Here is a 25443-nt window from a genome sequence, read left to right as displayed (position 1 = left end):
CCAGCACTGTGTAAACTGTACATGGTAGCACTTGCCTTTCATCTGAGCACTCGGGAGACTACAAACTGCCATCAATGCATGGTTTGGACCCTTCACCTGAATTGACAGAGCCCTGGGCTTACTGAGGAACCGCAGACCCATGCCACCTTACAGGATGCTTCTAAGATGATGTGAGCCCTTGTTCTTTCTTAGATCCGAGGGAGTGGAAATTTGAGGAGCTTGGTTTCTTTCAAGTTTCTGTGTAACCAGATTTCCACATTCTCATGATTTTGAACTTAGGAAGAATCCCAGAAGTACTCTTTGTTCTTCAAACATAGTTAACACTAGTGGGGGGTGGAACTTGTGAAACCAAAGATGGACAAGCAAAAGGTGCATACTCTGCATCCAGTGGGTGCATTCTGTGTGGACAGATGCCTTAGAACCCAGTAGATGACTGAAGGGGGTGCTCTATGGAATGAAACTGATAAGATACAGTGCGAACTCAGGGGAGGGGACATGATGAATGGTTGTCCCTTCCACTGGATCTTCAGCTGGCCTGGGTTTTAATGGTAGATAGAGAAGCCATCTCAAACTAGGTCAGCTAAATGTCAGCTTATGTAGAGAAGCAGTAAAGAAAGCTCCTGGCCCACAGGAAAGCTGTGGGAGAACGAAGCATACTGGCCCTACAAGCAGAAGTATAGCTGATATTCCAGAGTCCCTACCCTCCAGTAACTGAAGGAGCCAATAAAGACAGCAGAGGGAGCTAAGGCAGCACCAGGACCGGATCTGGCCCGCACCGGCCAGTCGAGTGTGCCGCCACCACGGGTGCACACGGCCTCCTGGGAGAGGTGCGGTGAGGAAGGAAATGAGGGGACAAAGTGACGAAGTGGAGGTAGCCACAAATTCTGGAGGACCTTAGAGAGCAGGTACAGAAACTTGTGCTTGACACAGCCAAAGACAGAAGACAAGTACAGAGGCATCATCCTCATTTCGGCTCTGCTGCTGCAATGGCACACCCCAACAAAAGTCAGCTGAGGGGAGAAAGGAGTTCATTTCATCTCACAGTCCCAGGTTACAGCCCATCATTGTGGGGAAGACAAGACAGGAACATCAAATAGCCATGTCACAACAAGTCCAGAGCATAGAGAAACGAACGCATATGTGCTCATTTGATGTTTGCTTGATCAGGGCTGTTTCACCACTTCTGTATAGTTCAAGACCCTGCCCAGGGAGTGGTACTGTCCACAGTTGTCCTGTCTAGGGAGTGGTACTGTCCACAGTTGTCCTGTCTAGGGAGTGGTACTGTCCACAGTTGTCCTGTCTAGGGAGTGGTACTGCTCACAGTTGTCCTGCCCAGGGAGTGGTACTGTCCACAGTTGTCCTGTCTAGGGAGTGGCACTGCTCACAGTTGTCCTGTCTAGGGAGTGGTACTGTCCACAGTTGTCCTGCCTAGGGAGTGGTACTGTCCACAGTTGTCCTGTCTAGGGAGTGGTACTGCTCACAGTTGTCCTGTCTAGGGAGTGGTACTGCTCACAGTTGTCCTGCCTAGGGAGTGGTACTGTCCACAGTTGTCCTGCCTAGGGAGTGGCACTGCTCACAGTTGTCCTGTCTAGGGAGTGGTACTGTCCACAGTTGTCCTGTCTAGGGAGTGGTACTGTCCACAGTTGTCCTGTCTAGGGAGTGGTACTGTCCACAGTTGTCCTGCCTAGGGAGTGGTACTGTCCACAGTTGTCTGGCCCTTCCTCTATCAACCATTTTAAGACAATCCCCACAAGCCAACCTATTGCGGACAGTTTCTCATTGAGACTTTTTTACCAGGTGATTCTAGCTCATCAGGTTGGCAATGAAAGCTAATCATCACAGGGATTGTGATGTGTTTTAGGGGAGATTAGCTCTGTGAAGTAAATAGAAAGGAATCCTAGTAAATATTGTATAGCAGTGATCTCCGATGGGGGTGTGGGGGAGGACAGTGATGAGTGCAGTGTGGTATGAAGAGAAGTAGAAAGGAAGGAGGCAATATGAGACAATGAAAACAACCAAAGAGCAGCAGCTTCCAGGATGAGCGAATAGGCTCAACACAGGGAACACAAGAGAGAGGAGTCAACTTTTGGAAATGATGTCTAAACTTTAAACCCAGAGAACTAGTGTCAAAGTATTATCCCTGATGAAATTTAGTGATTAATAACATTTGTTTGTTTATGGGAGGAAATGGTGTGGTTTTCTTGGTTCTGGTGACAGGATTTCTTGGATCTGTAATGAGAACCTGTCTAGATTGTTCTTTACAATGTATTCAGTGTCTAGGGCAGTGCCAGAATCAGCAAGCACTGGCTGAATGAGTAAAATCAGTTTTGAGACATGAAACTGGTAGGTATAGTTGCATCCTTAGTACGTATGTGTGGAATAGGAGGCCAGAAAGATGTCTGGAAGAATGCACAAAGCTTGCCTTGTACGCAGATGAGTCAGAGTGAAAACAAGATAAGGAGGGCTGGAATAGTGATCTCAGATGAAAGAATCAGAGAGCAGTCAATAATGTCTGAGACATAAGGAGGACACACATGATGAAGGCCAAGCCATTGTCCATACTTAGAAAGCTTACAGAAGCATATGGGTTCATGCTGGCCACACAGAATCACCTGGGGTGCTTCAGGGTCCAGAAGACTTGGGGAGGAGACTCTGGCCATGAAATGCAAGCACCAAGAGTTTCTCAAGGTTCCCAGAGAGTTTCAGTGTGCAGCCAAGTCTGGAAACCGTTAACCTTAGAGAAAGCAATTCAGCAGGGAAGTGGGAAAGGAGGCAGCTTACAAAAGCATCCGGTAGCCAGAGGCAGAGCAGAGAAGATGGAGAGAGAGTGAAGAATGTTTAGAGGAAGAAAAGGAAAAGAAGGAAAATACCTTTCTGTAGACCCCAGTCTGGCGGCTTGCGTTAACACAAGTCCCTTGACTTTCAGATATCTCTTCATGCTTCTGACTCCCCAGTGTGTTCCTTTGTATAGTAGAGTGAAAGATATAAGAAAAGAGATTGTTTGATTTCTAAGAAGTGTCATTCATAACGAGAGCAAAACTGACATAACTGGCCAGAATTTTTGTAGGGTGGTCAAAATTTAAAAGACTGGAGCTAGAGAGATGGCTTAGTGGTTAAGAGAACTTGCTGTTCTTACAGAGGACTGGGGTTTGTTTCCCAACACCCACACTGGGTGGCTCACAACTGCCTGTACCTCAAAAGAGGATGGAATGCCCTCTATGGGCCTCTATGGGTAGCCACCCAAACACACAAATAAAAAATAATTCTGTGTTTAAAATTTGAAAAGACTGCTCAAATTTTTTACACATTTAAAAAGGATTTAAATTATTAAATACATCATTGACAAAAGAAGGACATGAAATTGAGGGGACTTGTTGAAGGGTTTCAGTGGGAGTAGGGGGGGTGAGACAGGGTATTGAGTGAACAGGACTAAAGTTCATCGTGTATATTATAAAATACACTACTGCTCATATACTCATAGCAGTATATGAAGCAATGACTTTGTTGTAGTGTTTCTAAAAGGTTCTCGTTACAATGAGTAATTCAGGAAAAGTAACTTTATTTCACTTCTCCTTAAAAGGAGTGTAGTTCAATATTATTTATTAAAATTAGCAATAATGGCCAGGCATTGTGGCCCACATCTTTAATCCCAGCATTCAGATCTCTGTGAGTTTGAGGCCAGCCTGGTCTACATAATGAGTTCCAGGACTGTGTGAGAGACCCTGTCTCAAAAAAAAAAGGGGGGGGGGCGCAATAATGTAGAGAGAGAAAACCAAACTGGCAATCGTTTCCAAAGTCAGAAACATGAACACAGGGGAAGATCAAACTATTTCATCACATTTAAAACATATCGTACTCACAGTAGGTTCTCGTGGTTGGCGTGCAGGCGTGCTTACATTGAGAACACTACTTCCTGTTTCAGCTGTCGAACTGGAGTACTCGGTGGACCTTGGGCTGTCGTGGCGCCCGTTGATGAGGGACTGCCTGCCCACCAATGTTGAGTGCGGCCGCTATCACCTACAGCGGATCCTGGTGTCAGACACTTTCAACAAGTGGACCAGAATCACTCTGCCCCTCCCTCCCTATACCAGGTATTGCTGCTTCTGCAGGCATCACTCCAAAGTGATCGGCTTGGGTAGGTCAGGTTTTAGCCAGACAAAGTTTAAATGAGATGCATGAGAATTTGTTACTTATTTGAATATAAATTAAGGCTAACTTAAGAAAAGTGGAAGTCAGTTTTTATGGTGAAGTTGTTGTTTTCCCTAAATCCAGGCTTTTCCTGACACTTAATGCTAATAATTGTTTTGAATAATGGCTTATACAAAAAAGCAACCGCAACGTAACAGCTTCTCCAACTTAATTTAGAGATGCCAAGAACCAGCCATTTAAAATAAGATGATTGGATGCAAAATAGATTTAAATGGAATCTGCCATTTAAACCACTGTCAATACAGTGGTTACTGATTTCATATAAATGGAAATAGCAAATAAATGTGTCCTACCATTAGCCTCTGCTTTTCAAATTTTATTTTGGTTATTACTTTGGAATTTATCACCTGCAGAAATGTCTTCTATGAAAAGCACCAGTGGGAAATTACTTGGTTTGAGAAAAGTGCCTGGTAAATGCTAGTAAGTAATCTGAATTATGTGTGCACTTATACTCTGGTGTGAGTAAGTGGAGGGTTGACTTTTCCCAAGGGAATAGTGCTCTATGATTCCTTCACCATCTAAGGTGGGTGCTAAGCGTAGGAAAGCTTTACAATCGTGATTGGCACTCCTGGTCCCTCTTGGGAAAACTGGTCACCTGCTGCCTGCCGTTGACAGAGGAAGAAAGCAACCAGCACAGCGTGGAATGAGAGTTATAGTTCAGCTCATTATTGTCCTGTCACCCCCCTGCAAATGAAGAATGAATAAATCCTCCTGGCAAACGACCATAAAATGCGACCATTCATCCTGGACGTACCTTTTCCTGGGATTATCATAAAAGGAGTGGTTCTGCCTCTAACAGCCTACGGCTGCTTTCCAATTGCTGGCTGAGAGGCAGGGGACTGTAGTAACTGAGAGACTACTGCCAAGCTTAAATGGGATACGTGAGGTTTTGTTGCTCGTTAAAGGTATTGCTGTACATGAATTATTAAGGTGGTCTTAATAAGTAACAGGAAAAAACTCCATTAAGGCATCTGTCTTTTAAGTCTTTATGAATTCTATGAATTATTACCCAGCTACTTGGCAGCATTTTGCAAATAAGTGACATTATAAGATTTACTTCAGCTAGTCATTATACCCTTGAGATGTCTACTGAAGAAAAGTAATTATTCCTCATATTTTAATCTGTCTTTTAATTGTCTCTTGCACGTACTCACAAGAATTTTGACCCTTTCAAATGATACATGAAAAATCAGATAATCATCTATTTCCCCCTGTTACCATATTGAAAATACACAGTTTGTTTCCTATATTACCCTCAGGGCTCATTGGTGTACAATGGTCTTAAAGGTGACAACACACCCTCTGAGTAATTCGGGAAGAATGTGTGTAGATGAAGCCCAAGCTAGACCTACTTCTTTGCATGCTTTGCCATATGCCAAAGAAACATGAACGTCTCAGAGTACTGCCCCAAACACATGCAAATCTCTCTCCCGCCTCCACTCTCAGCCCTGTGACTTTTTAAATGTACTTTTCCTTGTTTTAAATTAAACTGAATTGGTGGTAGAACACCTGTGTTTACCATACCTGGGGCCCTTGGTTTGATCTCCAGCACAGATAGGCTGATAGCTAGGTAGGTAAGCAAGCAGGCAGGCACACAGATAGCCAAGAAGTTAAAGTAACTGACTGCCTAAAAGTCTGGGAATGTAGTGAAGTGTCTATGCGATCTGCCAAGCCTGAGTTTGTAGCTCTTTGCTATAAACAAGATGGTATTGACAGCTTACAGCCACGTGCTAAGTAAGGGTTAGCACTGACCATGACCACAGGACTTTTCTACTATCTTATGTATGGCTATCAGGAGGATCTAAGGATTGCTGGTAATGGGAATGAATGGAAAATGATCGCCCACAAATTGTCATCAAACATGCTGAAATAGCCAGTGGTCACCGATAGCAACTGTTCATCCATTCAGTCATATTTTTTTTAAATGTTTTTAAGTACATACCTCAAAGAGTTTTCAGTTCAGTAGAAGACAGAGAGGCATTTACCAGAGATAACCCGAACTCAGAACTAACTATAGAATCCAGTTGTGATATGATGGAATACTGGAAGATAGTGTTGTAAGACTGACTGTCACAGGGAAATAGGATTGGTCAGGAACACAGGGAATACTTTCTTGAGAAAGGGATAACTTAAATAAGATCTGAAGGTGAACTGGGTAAGGAGAAAGGGCAAGAATGCTCCAGGCAAGTAGAATGCCCTGGCGTAGCTGGAAGTTGGTATGTGCGTGTTCAGGCAGAGAGAAGGGAGGAAAGTGAGATGTGAGATGGTATCAAACAATGAAGAGCAGGGTGTATTAAATATGGGGCTTTCTTATAGGAACGCTTCATCCATTAAAGTGTGCAGGAATAAGGAGGCATGGTGAGATTTGCATTCAGAGAAGCTTATTTTAACTGAAGAACCTATTAGGGAGGTGAGAGCCTGGGAGGGCAGACTGAGAGTGGTGGGATGGGTAAGTGTTCTGGGGACACTTTAGAGAGGAGTGCAGATGGCACAGGGGTGAGCCTGATGATGAAGAGGACACTGTACAATGAGGGAAGGGGCAGCGTTGAAGATACTCCTGCTCTTGGACAGACAGTGTCAAATGGGTGCAGGTGCTTCTTCCTGACAAGGAATACTGAGACTAAATACAAGCTATATCATGCTCTGCTGCAGGATCATGCTCTGCTGCGGCCATTGCTGTGTTAAAACCCAAGAAAGAACATGGCATCATTCTTGCCTTCACTCTTTGCCATATGCAGTGGTAAAGTTAGTGGTAAACCATCCGTAAAATCAAGATGAATGAAAAAGCATTACCAGAGTAATGGTACAATGTAGCTGGAGTTTTCCTGCCTTGCCCATAGTCAGGACAAATCTTTGTCACCTGCCAGTCCCCCAGCTGCTCAGACCCAACCAAGTAAACACAGAGACTTACATTGCTTACAAACTGTATGGCCGTGGCAGGCTTCTTATAGCTTAAATTAATCCATTTCCATAAATCTATACCTTGCCATGTGACTCGTGGCTTACCAGCATCTTCACATGCTGCTTGTCCTGGCGGCGGCTGGCAGTGACTCCTTCCACCTTCCTGTTCTTTCTTTTCTCCTCTCTGTTAGTCCCACCTATACTTCCTGCCTAGCCACTGGCCAATCAGTGTTTTATTTATTGACCAATCAGAGTAATTTGACATACAGACCATCCCACAGCAGTACAACACTTTCTTAACCTCTCTTCCTACAGAGGATGTAACCTGTTGGAAGAACTGAAAATGATTTGTGCTATCTGTAACTTAAAGTTTTGCTGGAACAGTCTAAAATACCACAGATGTTGAAAACTAGGAGATTGTGTTGAAAGTGAGAGTTAGAGAGGGTTTTGTGTAGAGATGGACCCTGGCTTTGAAGAATTCAGTGAGTAAGAGGAGAGCATTCTAAACCCAGGGATCCAGGTGAAAAAGACAGGGACGCTTGGGCCTGAGCCTTAAGAGTTACTGTTTAAGCAGGAAAAACATGGGGGTGGTGACTAGTGGAGTTGGGTTTACTTACAGAAAGTGTTGAAGCAAGGCAAGAGAATAAGACTCAGGAAAATGGGGCTGTGGAGATAATTCAGCTGGCAAAGTTTCCTGCTGTGCAGTCATGAGGACCTGAGTTTGAGTCTCAGAACTGAGGAAAAGAAGCCAGACACGGTGGCACAGAATTGGAATCTCAGCACCAGAGTGAGACAAGCAGATTTGGACTTCTGGATTCATTGGAGAGTCACCCTAGCCTGCTTAGCAAGCTCCAGGCTGAGGAGAGACCCTGTCTCAAAAACAAGCTTGAGAACTCCTAAGGAATGGCACAAAGTTGTTCTGTGGCCTTCACACATACACCCATATACACACACACTCTCTCACACACACATGCACACACACACGTACCTACGTGAATGTACACACATACTGCTATAATATAATATATAATATGTTATGTATATGCTTGAATATATATTAAAGACTTGGAAAATGAATTATGGGGTGTTCTGAGCTTGGAGCATTCGTCTAAGAAAAATTTGCAAAGCAGACTCAAAGAAGTGGCAAACGTGCTGTGAAGACAAATCCAGGCTGCAGTTGAGAGACAGGAATGAGGCCCTTAGTACAGGAGATTTCAAAGAAATGATCCAAAGCACACTCACTCACTTCTCCATTGCGTGTGAAGAGAAGACTCCCACCTTGGAAGTTGGAAATCTAGTGATGGTGATGTAACTGCATCTGCTCTCCACAGAGAACAGATGAGTGGGCATGGCTCACAAAGGAAGCAAGAAAATGCGTGAGTCAGAGCCACGTGCCATCCGCAAGCCACTCGAGATGTGATTGCCATGCAGGAGAAGATCAGGGACTTGGCCACAGAAAAGAAGAAAAAGGGGTCCAAAAATTTTAGGGTTTTTTTTTTTTTTTTCAATTTTTAGTGTCTTCGAAAGAATAGTTTTAGAGCTACTGAAAATAGTTTGGCCCAGGAGTGGATTTAACTACTGTATGTATAGTTATGGTGCTAGGAAAATTGAGTAGAATGATGCTATGAGTTATTGAGAAAGACTGGAAGAAAGATGGGATGATGTCAAAAATCAGTTTCCTACCCCTGATCTGAATCTGCCTTCCTCTTCATTACTAACCAGACTTAGAAATAGCAGGTAGTTCAGGTGGCATGGGTTCTTGAGATGTCAGCTGAGAACCAGGTGAGTCACTGGAAGGGCAGGTAACTCAAATCCACTGAGAAAGGGCAAAAGGGAGTGGCCACAGTAGGTTCAGGTGAGACTTGGCTATTTTAAGTCAAGTTGAAAGTGACCCACTCCTAGTGTCCCCAATCAATGACCCAGCTGGCACCATCCTCCTTAAAGATTAACTGAACGCTTTGGAAGCCGGGTGCCTCAGGGACAGAGGGGAAGCGACTAAAAATCTGTAGGAAGTTAAAAGGAAAAGCGAGAAGTGCAAGAAAAGCAAGTGTGTGGAGGGGCAGGGGTGGTGGTGACGAGGATGGAAGTGAAACAGCTGTAGAAGGGAAGGCTGCTTTTCTAGGACATCCCCACATACAACTCCAAGTAAAGAAAACAGACCCAACCAGTAAGTAACATTTACTGTGTTCTTCAAATATCCAAGAGAGTCGTGAGTTTGTTTTGTTAAAGAGATGCCTTGCAGCTGCCTGGATACCCCTTATTTCTGTCTGTTGTTATTCCAGGACAACGGTGTGTTTTGAGAGGCTTCATTTGCAAGCATTCATATAACTGAACAGCATTCAAAATGTTAAAACTAGCCGGAGAAATACTTTACCAGTCTTGAATGCCATCCTCTCCTATCATTTGATGAGCATTTATGAGCATTGTTGCTATGCTTCTATGAACTGTTTGTTGGGGTTTGGGGTTCACAAAACAGTGATTTTTACGTAGGCCGTAGTACCACTGAATCCCTCATATGCAATACATTGCTATAATGGCATTCCTGTTAATAGGTTAAACCTATGTCCATTTATTCTATAACAGAGACACAGCTGCCTTTGAGCCATATGCAGTGCCAACTTATTGCCAAGTTTTTAATTGGAGAATTTGATATTTGACCGGTGCCATACATATATGTGAATCGTCAAGATTGCTTTCCCAGCTAAATATAAACCATCCCCACAGAAAAGATATGTTTAAACTATAGAAAATCTCTTGTATTTGGTGATTAGTCCAGTTTTTGGACTAATATTGAGGCTCTCAGTGGGTTTATTCAGAATATTATAGTTTTTGTTATTGCTTTCTGTGATTTTTTAGCCCAAATGATTTTAAAAATTATTTTGCTAAAAGATAAGAACCATTCCTTTTTATTTCTAATTCCAAAATAAAAAATTTCCTGTTGGCTTACATTTTATTTATTTAAAAGGCAAATGTACAAAGCTAAAGAGAATCATGTACTAGACCCCCATGTACTTACTAGTTTGAATGTACTACCCACATTGAGTAGCCCCACCGACTCCTAATGCCCTGCTATTTTGAAGTAAATTCTAGACATTGTAGCATTTCGACTACAGATATTTCAGTGCACATTACTGGAAGAGAAGAACATTTTAGACCACAGCTAAAGATGGCAATTTCTTGTTTAGAACTTCAATACTCATTTCTCAGATTTCCTTATCTCACAAAGTATGTCATGAAGTTTTTGCAAGTCAGTATACAACTCAGGATACTTGGTTGAAATATCTCCTAAGCCTCCTTAGCTTCTAGCTCTCTTCCTCTTTTTGTAGACAGGGCTGGACAGAGCGAGTTCATTTGCTTTTTTCCATGTCACACAGGCAGTGGATGAACCTAGATACAACAAAGTTCACTATTTGTTTCCTCTCAAGAGAAAAGAAAAGCCTAGTGGAGTGGTTCATACAAAGTCTCCTTTTGCTAACCTATTTTTTATGAGTTGTGATAAAGTTTTAAAAGATTACCTGATAGAAATTCAAAATAGTCCTAGAGGCTGGATAAATGCTATATAATAATACTTATTATAAGTCAAGCGATCCTTGTCTCATTGCACTGCTTTGTTAGTGAATTGGTGTGTGACTGAGGTCACTGGGTCTCGCCATCTCCATGAGCAGAGTGAGGGCTAGCCTGAGTTCCTTGTGTGTCTCTTTGAGAGTAAAGATAGCATCAGTATGAGGAGACTGAAATGACCAGCCACAGCTTCGTTCAGATCAGTTCTCCTCACCGTGATGAAGACAGGAAGTCTTCCTGGGTGAACGGAGTCATCCTACAGAAGTGAAGAGTATGAGATATGTCCTGACACCCATTAAATTTGGTGTGGCCACATCATGGGGAGACGCACGGAATGACCACACATAGAAACTGTTGTCTTCAGTAACATAGGAACTGTATAGCGGTGAACAGTTACTAACCTACATTTTTTGAAGCACTTTTAATGTGTTGATGGGGAGAGAGTGGTATAAATTTAAAAAATAACCAAAAGGAGAGATTTCAAGGGTATGTGAAAATAAGAAATTTGCTATGGGGCCATTTTTCCTCCAACTCCAAGAAGCAGCATCTGGTAGCGGCCATCATTCTAAGGGACCTTCAGGATAAGCAATGACACCTGCCAAGGGATGTGCCAAAGCACTCGTAGGTCTTGGTAAACATGAACTAATTAATTTTCACAACACCCTTGTGATTCAGGAAGCAGCATTCTCTTAGCTTTACAGATGGGAAAGTGTCAGCATGTAGACCTAAGTGATTTGGCCCCTCTCACAGTGAGGCTAGGCAGGGCTGGGAATAAGTTGTTTTATTAGAAAGGCTTAGAGGTTGAATTCACCTCCAGTATTCTCATTCTGAACTGTTACTGCACTTCTTTCCTTTAGTGAAAGGACTCCTTCCTGCAAAATAATAATGATGATGCAGGCACCTCTGCCCATGAGTATGTGATGACTAGATATCGCTATGCCTAACAATATAAAACCCTTGCACTTCAAAAGTGGGTCTAAGAAATTGTCAAATTTGTCCTCCTTGTTGTGTCTAAACATTTACTTGCTCACCATGAACATAGAACTCATGGTGCCAGAATAAAAATTAGAGCACTCACTTATCTTTAGACCCGTTGGCCAGCTCCAGTTTTAGTACAGTCTTCACATGCCTCCTACTGATTCCTTTTCTGTAGAACTCCAGAGAGTGATATAGACTGGAAAAGGTGGGGTTCAGAGTCTGTACAAAGGTTGTCACCTCCAGCAATTCGTCTGGCTCTTAAATCCTCTACTCAGTCTTTCTGTTCAGAGGCTGTCCAGCCTGTGACTGAACAAAGCCGGTGATCAGAAAGCCACCCCTACTAGGCAGCCTGTGCCGCCTCTCAGCTCTTCTCCTCCTACAGTCACCAAACTACTGCTCCACACAACTAACCCAGCTCTCCCCATCCACCCTGCAAGGTGTCTTTTATTTGCTTTTTCCAGAAATCTTTATTACTATTGACTTAATATTCTTTCAGTGGATGTTTATGAAATCCCATTTGTAAGTGTCACAGACAATGAAATGATAAATAGGGAGGGTAATCTAACAAAAGAAACTGCTTTAAAATATAAGGTGGCAAAGGCTTTAGTGCAACATGTTTATGATATTAAGAGAACAGGGAAAATGTATTACTTATTATTATCTATAAGCACTGAGGAAAGACAGCAATATCCCCTGCCTTTCAGAAAACTTGTAGTCAAAACAAAAGACAGAATAAATAGGTGCATGTTGGCTACATATCAGAATGCGTGGTTATGAGCTATGAAAATGTGATCCTCCACAGTATCACAGGATGTTGCTGTATAGAAACAGAAATAGTAATGAATTCAGTCATTTAAAAGAGCCACGGAGTTGCATAACACTGGTGGGGGAGGGCAACAATACAACATTGCTCCCTGTGGAAACAGTGGCCCCTGAATATCAGCTCCCTGTCCCATGGAACACTACTCGGTAGTGAGCAAAGGGGATCTGCCCCAAGAGCTGCCTTATGAGTTAATGTTCCAGGAAGGAACCGTGTCTCCCGAAAACATTCACATGCATGCATGATGGTGCTAAATTGTGTTAAATACCACGGAAAGAACAGATTGCAGAGAGTCAGATGAGACAAATGCCATTTTAAAAGGGCCCAGAAGAAAATGTCTCTGTGAGGACTAACACTTCCAGTGAGACCCTGGAGAACCCATAGGGGAAGACCAAACAGAAAGAGAACTCACTGGGGAAACTCGCATGCAGAAGGGTGGGGATGACTTTGGTGTGCTCTGGAAGATGAGGTGAGTGATACTTTCTGATGATGGCCAGAAGAAGGGAAGAGAGGCCCCCACTCAGGCCCAACCCCATGGGCCAAGGGCTTAATTTCAATGCAACAAAAAGTGATAGGAAAGATCTGAGTTGAGATGCTTCTGCTGAGGTTGTGGGAACTGGAGAGCAAGAACTGGAGAAATCAGTTTGTGCCAAGATTCTCAGGACACAGGTTGGACTGAGCTGTTTCCCAGGATGAAAAATCTGAGTTCTACTCTGTTGTTCTCTTTTGATTATTTACTAAACTTTATGTAAGTGTTTCCCTTAGAAAGTATAAGACTCTTGCTGTTATTTTATCTTTTTTCCTTCCTAAAACAAATATTTTCAAATCAAAATATTAAGTCTTTTAGCATAAAACATGCATGGCTCAAAAAAACACAAATTATTTCTTCCACAAGTCTTTAACGTTTGCATGAGCCCTGGGCATTGTTTGGATTTTACTGCCATCTAGTGCCTCAGAACACACATATGTTTGTGTTGCGGAACAAGATGCTCTCCAAAAGTGAAGAAGGAAGTACGTTTCTGCTTCTGGAATGGAGAATGTCCGGGTTACTTTTATTTATTTCACTTTTTAATCAACATAAAACAAGCCTAGTCTTACTTATTACCCCCTCTCTTCTCTACATATAATTACCTGGGGTTCCATTGATCTCTCTGTTTTATGTTCATGCCATCCCCTAAGGCTTCCATTAGGAGAATTCCTCAGGGATGCTGAGTGAGGGGGATGCATGTGTCCATTGCACAAAAGTACCTTGCCCTAGAGAGCAGGGGAGAGCATGAAGCCCAGCCCACATTCTGTTCTAAAGTTAAAGGCAGAAGGTTACAGCTGCTCGAGGACAGGCATCTTTCTTCCAGTTTAATAACACAAAAACAGCCCTGGTGTCTGTACAATGGCTGCCATGCAAAAAGCAGACCTTTATCCTTCCCTTGGGGCTTCTAGTTTTAGGATTGGATTTCGCCTCTGATGTAGTCTTCTTTTACAAGACCCAGAAAGACCCCTGGGGCAAAATACATGCTGAACCTATTTGTTTGGCTTAGTTTTGTTAACTAGAGGTTTGCATAGGCTATTGCAATAATGAATGTTCTTTTCAAAATAGGAATGGGAATGTGTGATTTGTGTTGCCCTCTTCAAGCTTACTAGAATACATTTTCTTTCTCACTGCATTCTTCATTGTAAATCTCTTCTTCTTCCAAGGTCTCAAGCCACTCGTTTCCGCTGGCACCAACCAGCACCTTTCGACAAGCAGCAGACATGGGCAATAGATAATGTCTATATTGGGGACGGCTGTCTAGACATGTGCAGTGGCCATGGGAGGTGCATCCAGGGAAGCTGTGTGTAAGTTGGAATGTTTCTTCTGTCTAAATATCTTGATTTGTATTCCACCCAGAAGGTTTCTAAAACTGGATTTTTCATCACTGCCAAGTTACCTTAGCTTTTGAGTTTTCCTGAAATATAATATTGAGCTAACAGTGGAATTGGTGGCTATTATAACTACATTCTTACTTAGTGATTAGCACCTGAACAACAGCTAAATTGTCAAGAGAGAGCCGAATTATAATTGACTATATTACTTTTTCTTCCGTTTCTGTGATACATTTGAGACTTGAAAAAGATGATAGAAAACTTTAGGAGTTCATTATATTCTCACCAAAAATGATATTAAGTCCAGATACAGGTAAGGACATGCATTTGCTGAGGTTTAGTTGAAATTTCTCATGTCATTTGCATAATAAAATATAAACCTGGTCAGTTACCGGGCATATTTGACAGAGCCTGCTCTATCACTCTCCTAGATCTTTAGCATCTTTGGGAGAATCTACTTTTAAAGCATTTAGATGGATGTGTATGCATGTACACACATGTGCACTACAGCCTTTTGTGCTTTGTTTTCTAAGATTGTGCTATTTGATTGTTAGTGTAGAGAAACTAACAGAGAAATCATGTTCTTCTCTGCTAATCTTCATGTACATAGGAAATCCAGCCCGTGATTAATGATTGTATCCCATATCCAGGATGACTCTGAAGAGCCCTGGGCAGCCTTCCAGTCCTGTCCTGAACAGAGAACTGAGAACTCTGTTCAGGGATGGCGGTGATTATCCGAAGCATCGTCTGCTTTTAGCACACAACCACTTGGTTCTTAAATGGCTGGAAGCTTCTGTTTAAAGAACAGTTTCATATATTATTATCACCCAGCAATTTGGTTTGGCAGTTGTGGTCCTATAGGCTACCCAATGCTGTTTCACGTGAGATAGGACTTCAGTATGTTGTTTAAAGTTAGTTGATTCTTTCTTCCACCTGCAACCACTAGTCACTCACTACTTTAGGAAAGGCTGAAGGAGGTTAATTCACAGCCTGTCTCTAGCCTCTGGCGTTGTTAAGGAAAGCAGGTGATCTTTGGCAAGCTTTGTGACTCTGAAGAGCAGCAACCTTTCATCATCCTGGCCTAGGAAAAGGTTGGCTTCAGTAATGTGTGAATTCTCACAGGGGCTGTGTTTGATGTTGACTCTGCCTTTCTCTTTTTCCACACCCAGCTGTGATGAGCAGTGGGGAGGCCTGTACTGTGATGAGCCTGAGACCTCCCTCCCAGTCCAGCTCAAAGACAACTTCAATCGGGCTCCCTCCAGCCAGAACTGGCTGACTGTGAACGGTGGGAAACTGAGCACTGTGTGTGGAGCTGTGGCTTCCGGACTGGCTCTGCATTTCAGTGGGGTAAGAGTTGGGCTGAAGTTTGCTCAGCTCCTCTCCCTCCGCTGAGTCCCCGAGTCACTTTTGAAGCTTAACAGGCAAATCAAGATGCAGTAGCCCTTAATGCCTAGTCAGGATCTGAAGTTTCAACAGCGCTAAGCATTTCCAGAATGTTCCTACCCAAAGCTTGTGCTGCTGTCAGCACAGGGAAGATTTAAAAACACATCTTTAAAGGACTTGCATGGTTTCCATGCTGAGAAAGGGGCACCCATACAGTGTGTGTGCTGGGGGCTGGGGGGGGGGGGGGGCTCTGTCTGGATGAAGCCATAACTGAAAACTCTTGAGTTCACAACACGTTTGAGATTAAAGAGTCAAAAACCTGGGAAATGAGCTTCAAAGTTTCTTGAGTGTATTAACAACTAATTGTTTATAAGTCACCCCAGAGAGAGTAGCTTGTTGGTAATTACTGAACATTTGCATTTATAGCATATTATTTTGTGAGTGGCAGAAGCAATGTTGGAAAGTTTTCCTTTGAAATAAGTTATTATCATTCTATTTTGCTGCCAAATTTTAACTTTTTAAATGTCTAATTTCTCTAATATCATGATTAGATAGGCAAATTAATTTTAAAAAATAACCAATTCACATTCAACTCTTTTTTGCTGCACTCTATCATAGAGTTTATATTGTATTTATATATTATTTATATCCAATTTTTACACAGAAGTAACAAAAGTGTATATATATATCATATTAATTTTTCATAATCGACAACACTAAGAATGTTTATTCAAGATACTCTTCTGCCTCAAGTAGAAGTGGGAACGGCCAGTATTTCCACATATGTTCAACTAACAAATACCTACCAAGATTCATATATTGATAATTGATAATTGATAAATAAATGGCATTTGGTGCTGGTGAGAGATGGCTCAGTCAGCAAGTGCTTGCTTTGCATAAAGACTTGGATTACCAACATCCATGTAAAAATCAGGCATGGTAGCCTGTGTAAACCTAGTGTGGGAGGTGGGGAGGGGGGTGAAGGTGGGAGCTGGAAACAGCCCACTCCTCAGAGCTCACTGGCCAGCAAGTCTAGCCAGTCGGTGAACTCCAAGTTCAGTGAGAAACCCTTTTCTAATTGGAGAGTGATGGAGAAAGATAGCCAACATCAACCTCTGGACTCTACATGCACGTGAACATGTGTGAACATGCATGCATGTGAACATGTAACCTATACACCCATGTGCATATACACTCACACAGAACAACCACAGACATACACACAAATTTAAATAAATAAATTTTAAAACATTTTAAAGGGCATTGCAACTATCTCATTATAATTAAATTATATAATTGTTTCAGTTGTAGTCATTTTAAAATTACTCATTAAATAGTTACCTAAGAAGGCTGGAGAAATGGCTTAGGGGTTAAGAGCACTTGCTGCTTTTCCAGAGGACCTGTGTTTGAGTCCCAGCACCCACGTGATGGCCACAACTGTCAGTAACTACAGTTCCAGGGAATTCAACACTTATACTCACACAGACATTCTTACACACATGTAAATGAAATTTTAAAAATAGTTATATCAAAATGTTACTTCATTAGTAACTGGTGCTTTTTAGTAAATGCTAACTAATAATTGAAAATAAATTAATAAAAGTTACTGTAATTCCAACATTTGCTTTGCCTATAAAAATATATTAAAAGGAAACCTCCTTAGAATATATGACATTTGGTTAAGTAAGTCTTGAATACTGAAATTTGAAAGTTCAACAAACATGAGCTGGGCACCATGCTAGAAGCTAGTGTGAGAGAGATAATAACATAATCAAAGGGACAAAATCAGAGAGAAGCTGTACTCTGCGATCTGCAATCAAGATTCCTTATTGCTGCTTTTTCTCTCTTCTGTTCCTTTTTCTTAGGGCTGTAGCCGATTGCTGGTCACTGTGGATCTAAACCTCACTAGTGCCGAGTTTATCCAGTTCTACTTCATGTATGGATGCCTCATTACACCGAGCAACCGTAACCAAGGGGTCCTCTTGGAATACTCTGTCAATGGGGGCATCACCTGGAACTTGCTGATGGAGATTTTCTATGATCAGTACAGCAAGCCTGGGTTTGTATCTGTCTCAACTGCAATAACTAGGCTATCCAGCTTGGGAAGGCTCCCAGTAACCAGATGTCACCGACTGAGGGGACCTCCAACTTACTCATCAGTAAAGGACACCTCAGAAACAGGCAGGGAGAGCTTCCTGGGGTACATAATAGCTAACCAGGGCTTTTATTTTAAGAACAAAAGCTTTCCCATCCCAGAATAAGATTAATTACTAGATTGTAATACCAACAGTAAATAAACAGTGCAAAAAAACATGGAGGCTGAATATATGATGATTTCATAAACACCTGGAGAAACAAACATTTGTTTACAAAGTATCTTCTTCCCAGTATGTATAAGACAGTAAGATGGCAGTATCCTTAAGATGCCTAGAACCTATGTCATCCTTCTTTAAAGACCCTGAGCAACCATCATACTTGGGCCTTTAAAAATATTCTAGAAAGACCAAAAGCAGTCAATGTAGCTAATTAGACAAGCCAAAGAGGGGCCATATGTGGGGCTTCCTTGCTGTGGTCTCAGTGACTCTGTTGGCTGAGGAAGGAGGATCAATGGAGGTTACACACTGAAGACCAGCTTGGACAGCATAGTGAGACCCCACCTCAACAACAGAAGGGAGAAGAAAAGGGAAATGAAATAAAAGAAAGATGTTGAATCAGGAGTAAAACTCCTCCCCTCAAGGATCAGCAATCTGTGGAGATGATGGGAAAAATTGTAAGACCCAGAGGTAGTACATGACTTCAAGGATATTGAACACACTTCAGGGCAGGCCCTATGACCTGCTGGTCAGCCAATAGAGTCTGCATGGACTCTTTTAATAGGGAAGGAGAATAAAATGTGGAATTGGGTCAGGAGGGAGGTGGGGAAGGATCTGGGAAGAGTTGGAGGAAGGGGATGAATATGATCAAAATATATCATGTAAAATTTTCAAAGAATAAAAAAAGGGGGGTTGGGAATTTAGCTCAGTGGTAGAGCACTTGCCTAGCAAGCACAAGGCCCTGGGTTCAATCCTCAGCTAAAAAAAAAAAATGTATTTGTTCAATAACTTTTAGTGCTGGGAGGTGGTGGCACACGCCTTTAATCCCAGCACTCGGGAGGCTGAGCCAGGCGGATCTCTGTGAGTTCGAGGCCAGCCTGGGCTACCAAGTAAGTTCCAGGAAAGGCGTAAAGCTACACAGAGAAACCCTGTCTCGGAAAAAAAAAAAAAAAAAAAAAAAAAAAAAAAAAAAAAAAAAAAAAAAAAAGAAAGAAAGAAAGAAAAAAGAAAAAGAAAAAAAAAGATAAATGTTAAAAAAAAAAAAAAAAAGTTTGGGCTGTGGTGGCTCATGCCTTTAATCCCAGCACTCGGGAGGCAGGGGCAGGTGAATCACTGTGAGTTCAAGGCCAGCCTGGTCTACAAAGTGAGTTCCAGGACAGGCTCCAAAAGCTACTCAGAGAAGCCCTATCTCAAAAAACAAAAAAATTTTAGCCGGGTGGTGGTGGCGCATGCCTTTAATCCCAGCACTCGGGAGGCAGAAGCAGGCAGATCTCCGTGAGTTCGAGGCCAGCCTGGGCTACCAAGTGAGTACCAGGAAAAGGCACAAAGCTACACAGAGAAACCCTGTCTCGAAAAACCAAAAAAAAAAAAGGAAAAGGGTAAACTAATTGAAATATTCCTATTTCAAGGGAATGAGGCAGAGAATGAGAGAACAGGACACCTACCATTGTCCTCTGGCCTCCATGCATGCATGGACAGGAACGCCCACACACTCACACATGCACACACACCACATACTATAGTACTAATTAAAAAGAAGAGATGGGCAGAGGGGCTTTAAAACCAAGAGACGTGAGGAAATAAAATTTGGAGAGACCTGCCTCAAAGATGCTGGTCTCCAAGCATCCAGTAACCACATTTGAGGGTGTGGGATTCACAGACTACATTTTCCTGCCCTAATGTCAACACTCACTAGTTCTTCAGTGTCCAAAGAATGCACAGACTGAAGTGTTAGTAGCCGATTACAGACATCCTAGTTGGTCTCCATTCAGAACACTATCTACTATGCTAGGCACTCAAAAGAGCAGCAGGAAGGCAGAGCTCAGGGGTAGAGTGCTTGTCCAGCATGTGCAAGGCCCTCAACACCAAGAAATAAAAAAATCAACAAGGAAATACCATGTCAACAAAAGGAAAATAATTAAACCTCTTTAATGTGAAAGTCAAAGACTTGAGTGACTATTAATGCAGCCCTCAGTTTTAGGATCCATCCAAGATTAACTTATAGGAATTTCAATGCTAAGAGGCTGCACTTTAAAGACAGGTAGATCAACAGATATAAAGACCATGCTCTCTGCACAGATAGAAAACTAGTCCTGTGAACTCTGAATATAAATCAAATCTGTGGTTCTATTGCTGGCTTTCAGTGAATATGTTTAATTGTAATTGTAAATGTAAGCCTCGTTTCTATATCATGAGGTTTGTATTGGAGCATTGAGCTATGTGTCCTTGGTGACTAAGTCAGAAGACATGCCTAGTCCTCCCTCCTTCAGTGTTTCTTCCCCTGCTCTCACTGAAGCACATTAGCAAAGCATTGTCTATATCACGGGCAACTAAGACCTGATTGCTTTTAGGCTGAGGCTCCAGCATCCTCCTACCACAGCTAGTGTCCATATTCCAAGCCTGTTGCTGGCATTGAGCAGATTATAGCAGAAACCAACCCTTATGTGACAGGAAAACTGAGGTCAATATTGGTTGTATCTCCCAAAGTATGTGTTCTGTAGACCTGCAGTTACCTTCCCAGGGATGCAGATGTCCAAGGTCCACAGGCAGCACTGAGAACTCTGGGGTCCTCACATTGTTTACATTCCATTAATGACTGGTAAAACAGCCAGTTAATCAGGGTCCACACACAGGAATCGATGGATTGTTTTAAAAGGAAGAGTAGGGAGATGGAAGTGTACCTGGGAGGAGCTGAGGGGAAGTTGAGGATGAGTATGATCAAAATACATTCTCAAAGATTTAATAAAATTATGTTTAATTTGTTTTCAGTGACTAGGAATATGACTAAGTTGCAAGCACATTAGGAACTAAATTGAATCCCTGCTATCCATTTAAAAGCCAGGTCAGGTGGTGCCCACCTGTAATCCAAAGGTAAACACAGGGGAGGTAGACAGGACTGCTGGGGTTCTCCAGCCAGCCAGTCAATCAGAGAGCTCCAGGGGCAGTGAGAGACTATCTCAAAAACTAAAGTGGAAAGCAACTGAAGAAGACACTCAGCATCCACCTCTGCCCTCTACTTGCCAACACACGTATTTGCATGTGCAACTGTACACACACACACACAGTTTTAGGTAATGTCCTCACTTCACTGCCCTGGGACATCCAATATCTTACTGCTGTTTCAGATCTCCTCATATGAAATATTTAACCAACATTTCCCCACCCTCATCATTTTCTGTTAGATTCGTGAATATCCTTCTCCCTCCTGATGCTAAAGAGATTGCTACTCGCTTCCGTTGGTGGCAGCCACGACATGATGGCCTAGACCAGAATGACTGGGCCATTGACAATGTCCTCATCTCAGGCTCTGCCGACCAGAGGACAGTCATGCTGGACACATTCAGCAGCGCCCCAGTGCCCCAGCATGAGCGCTCCCCTGCAGATGCTGGCCCTGTTGGGAGAATTGCTTTTGACATGTTCATGGAGGACAAAACTTCAGGTGATTTCTTCACTAATGCTGGATGAAAGTACATTGAAATGCAACTGTACGTTTGTGGGGCGTGGGGGCGCTAATCACAAGTGAAGTCAGGCCCTTTCCGAGGTTCTGATGAGGTGCAGAGACCAGAGCATCATTCTTCAGTCTTCCTGTTTAACACTGTGTCTCATCTGTACTGTCAGATACATGTTTTAATAAATATCAGTTCATTGATAGGGTAATTGTGGGGGTAGGGTATTTTCATTTCTGTTTCCTATTTTCGACTTTGGATGGAAAAAAAAAACATTTCCTGGCCTATTGTGGCTGTCAGTGGTGGTGGTGGTGGTGTGTTTGGATCAGGGCCTTACTCTAGTTCAGTTTGTCCCAGAACTCACCATGAATCTCATGCTGACCTCAAACTCACAGTGATCCTCCTGCCTCATCCTCCTGGTTCCTTTATTGACATCTAAGGGCAGAATGTTGTATTTTCTATGAGTCAGGCACATTTGCAATGGCATTTCATGTTTCAGATCATGTCTGGGGTTCCACTTGCTTCTCATTCTTCATCCTCAGCAGGGACTATTTAGTGATGCTGGCAACCTGCAGGAACTGCACACCATTCTCATCTGAATGCTTGTCATTTTATAACACTATAGTGAGTTTAAGGTGGTATCTTATATTAAGTCTGTGATTTTGCTACCCCATTTGCGTTGGTTGTACTACATAAAATGCAGTGTGGTCAGATCCATGGGTGATGTTTGAGGGTCTGTCTCCACCTCACACTGTAAGTCTACCCAAAGTTGCAACAGCCAGTTAGACAGTAAGGCATGGTGTCTCATCCTGCTTAGCTCTACTGTCTTGCGCAAAAAATTATATGGCCAATTTTACCATAATGAGAACTTTCCAGAGAAATAGCATACCTTGAGGAAAATTTAATTTAGGAAATTTTAATAACTTAAAATACTTTAAGTTAATACTTTTAATAACTTAAAATAGCAATATTTTATTGTAAAAGCAATAAATTGTGTTCAAGTCATGAAATTGAGAAAACACTGAAAACCATGGGAATGAAAATTAGACTCACTGGCAGATAACAATATCAGTATTTTTAATATTCTCTTAATGTTCTATATTCCTTTAACAAACATTTTTAACAAAGCTAGGGTCTCAAACGTGATCCTATATGTATTTTGCAGCTTGCTTCTTTTTTCCTGTGATTTTTGTTGTTGTTTGGGATTTTTTGTGTGTGTGGGGGGGGTTCTTTTTCTTTTTTGAGTCCTTATTGCCTTAGAAGATAAATTTCTACTAGCTTTAAATGTCATTATGCTTTATAATTTGCTATTGGTGACTATTTCGGCTAACTAATTTTACTTCAGTTATTAGGATATCATGTGACACTAGCATATCATGTGATGCCATGTGACAGCTGCAAATAATGACCAAATTCACCCTGGCAAATGGAAAAGGCTCGAAGTGTCCTTGACTTCACCAAGTGTTCCTATTCCCTGAAGTCACTAAGGCTTTGACTGGGACTGGGTACACACCTGTAATCCCTCCCTCAGGAGGCTGGGGCAGGAAAGGCTGCTTTGAGAGGCTGTGCCTCAAAACAACAGAAAAGGAGCGGGGAGGGCAATGGAGAGAACGGGGAGGAGAAATGGGAAGAAGAAAATGGGTAGGAGGAAGAGGAAGGAAAGGGTAGGGGAAGGAAGGAGAAGAAGGGAAGGGGGGTGGAGAAGGGGAGGAAGAAGGGGAAGGGAGGGAAGGGGAGGAAAAGGAAGTTGTCACTGAGACTTGCTATGTAAGCAAGATCTGATTCAGAACTTTGCCAAGTTTCTCATCAGTTTTTCCCTGTGTAATAATTTACGTAAGTAAGTTTACACTCAGAATAATTTAAACATTACTTCTGTATTAACAAAAGCCAGTATAAAGCAATTTTAAGTAACTAATATATATGCTTGTTTAGTTTGGCCCCAACTAGCGAAGAAACATGTTTCCTGGCACCTGCCCATGTTGCAGGAAATGTTTGTAGCAACTGGAACATCTGCTCCCAAAGCAGCTTCTGACAGCATGGAGGAGGTCGGTGGGTTTGCTGATGAACCTTCCATCAGAACTCCAGCACCACAGCATCAAACAAAAGGCCCCTCATAGAGAAACCAGCTCTGAATCTCTCTGGCATTGGAATGTTGGGTCCCATTGATTCTGGGCCCTATGTCTGTGACTCCAAATCCCTCAGAATGAAGACACAGATAATAGGATGGCCCTCAAGCCATGTGAATCCCAGCAATATGTTGTTCTGTAGACACATGTGCTCAGACCAGAACCAGACTCACTCTAGGTGAAGCCTGAGTTACTGGAGGATTGCTTGGTCTCTTTGGATCTCTGGGGCCGTCCACCTCTGCTGCTTCCAGGCCTGCCCCCAGCCTCCAATTGTCTCCACTGTAGATATGGGGCTGAATAAGACGCTTAGAAAGTTGTTTTGTTTTTTTGTTTTTTTTTTTTTTTCATTTCTAACTTGACTAGCTAACAAATATAATATAAAATCACTTCTTCCCACTGGGCATAATGACAAAAACAACCAACAAGAGTCTTCCAAATTTATCCCATCTTTAGATTTTTTTCTCAGTACGTTTTCTCAAAGAGTTACTGTTGATCTAGTTTAGAAAGGCTGAAAATTATTTTTAAAATACTTTTCCAGAATACTTAAATATACATACGTAAACATTCAAGTGTAAAGAACATTAGTGAGGTAAACAGCATTTTAGAGATAATCAGAGCTCCTTTCTTGCTGATATTGTTCTGTATTGTTGAAGCCTTCTTATGTAGCCTCAAACTTGCTATGTAGCTGAGGCTAGCCTTAACCTCATGATCCCCCTGCCTCCACCTCCAAGGTGCTGGGGTTACAGGTATACATGCCCATGCCCATCTGAATCTGAGTTTCTTAAATAATCTCTTTATATTATACCTGTATTTTTCAGGTTGAGTACAATTTAACAATTAGGATTCAAACATAGTCTCTATGACAAACTACACAATGCAAAGCTCAATTTTTCTCAAATATTGTCTGGGCCTCCAAGATTATTTGTTCATCTAATTAGAGTGGTTTCCAGGATCTAGCAAAGAAAGAAACAGGGAATCGCTTGCAATAGTTGTGTTATGTGTGTGGAATAAATTCTAATGATCCTTTGATAACACAGTACCTATAGTTAATGATAGACCATTAAACTGGACATGGTGGTTTCTGCCTGTAATCTCAACACCCAGGAGGCAGAGACAGGAGGCTCACCATTAGTTTGAGGCTACCCTGGGCTACCTAGTTCATTCCAGAACAGACTGAACTGTAGAATGAAACCCTGTCTCCAAAAAACAATAGGTTAGGTAGAGTGGATGGATGGATGGATGGATGGGTAGGTGAATGGGTAGATGGGTAGGTGGATAGATGGATACACATTTTATTTCAAAATAAATCAAGGAGCTAGGCATGGTAGTACATTCTTGTGATATATAACACTCAAGAGACTGAAATACGAGGATCAATTCTGAGTTTGAAGCCAGCCTGAGCTATATAGTGAGACCTTGTCTTAACCATCCCACCTCTCAAAAAACGCACTAGGTATCTGTCAGTTATTCTGATACCCATGGTTATAAAATGATGTTTATATTAGTGTTTGTGTGACATATTATATGTAAAAGAGATTTCTAAGATTTGATTAAAGTGAATGTTTAAGTCCTTGCTAAATCTGTCATCCATTTCTTTTTGTCTTTTTTTTTTAAGTGAATGAGAATTGGCTATTCCATGATGACTGTACAGTGGAAAGATTCTGTGACTCCCCTGATGGAGTCATGATTTGTGGCAGCCATGATGGACGAGAAGTGTATGCAGTGACCCATGACCTGACTCCCACTGAAGACTGGATCATGCAATTCAAGGTGAAATTATCATGCTCTCAATTACATAAATAACCATACACTAGCAATCTAACTAATCAGAAACATCGTAAAGATAA

The 25443-nt window shown here is 42.1% G+C and overlaps 1 protein-coding gene across 3 annotated transcripts in view; it reads left to right on the top strand.

Moving 5' to 3' along the window:
* Reln (reelin) overlaps positions 1-25443 on the top strand; it is a 457868-nt gene that overhangs the window by 401873 nt on the left and 30552 nt on the right. For all 3 annotated transcript variants that reach the window (XM_028890934.2, XM_037203573.1, XM_028890933.2), the window contains exons 46-51: positions 3923-4091; positions 14162-14302; positions 15499-15676; positions 17578-17771; positions 21207-21463; positions 25212-25366. In XM_028890934.2, coding sequence (XP_028746767.1) covers positions 3923-4091; positions 14162-14302; positions 15499-15676; positions 17578-17771; positions 21207-21463; positions 25212-25366 — 1094 coding nt within the window. The remainder of the gene's footprint in view (positions 1-3922; positions 4092-14161; positions 14303-15498; positions 15677-17577; positions 17772-21206; positions 21464-25211; positions 25367-25443) is intronic.

Source organism: Peromyscus leucopus, chromosome 3, assembly GCF_004664715.2.
Source record: "Peromyscus leucopus breed LL Stock chromosome 3, UCI_PerLeu_2.1, whole genome shotgun sequence".
In the NCBI taxonomy this organism is placed as follows: Eukaryota; Metazoa; Chordata; class Mammalia; order Rodentia; family Cricetidae; genus Peromyscus; species Peromyscus leucopus.
The sequence above is the reverse complement of the archived record's forward strand: the minus strand, read 5'-3'. Positions and strand labels throughout refer to the sequence as shown.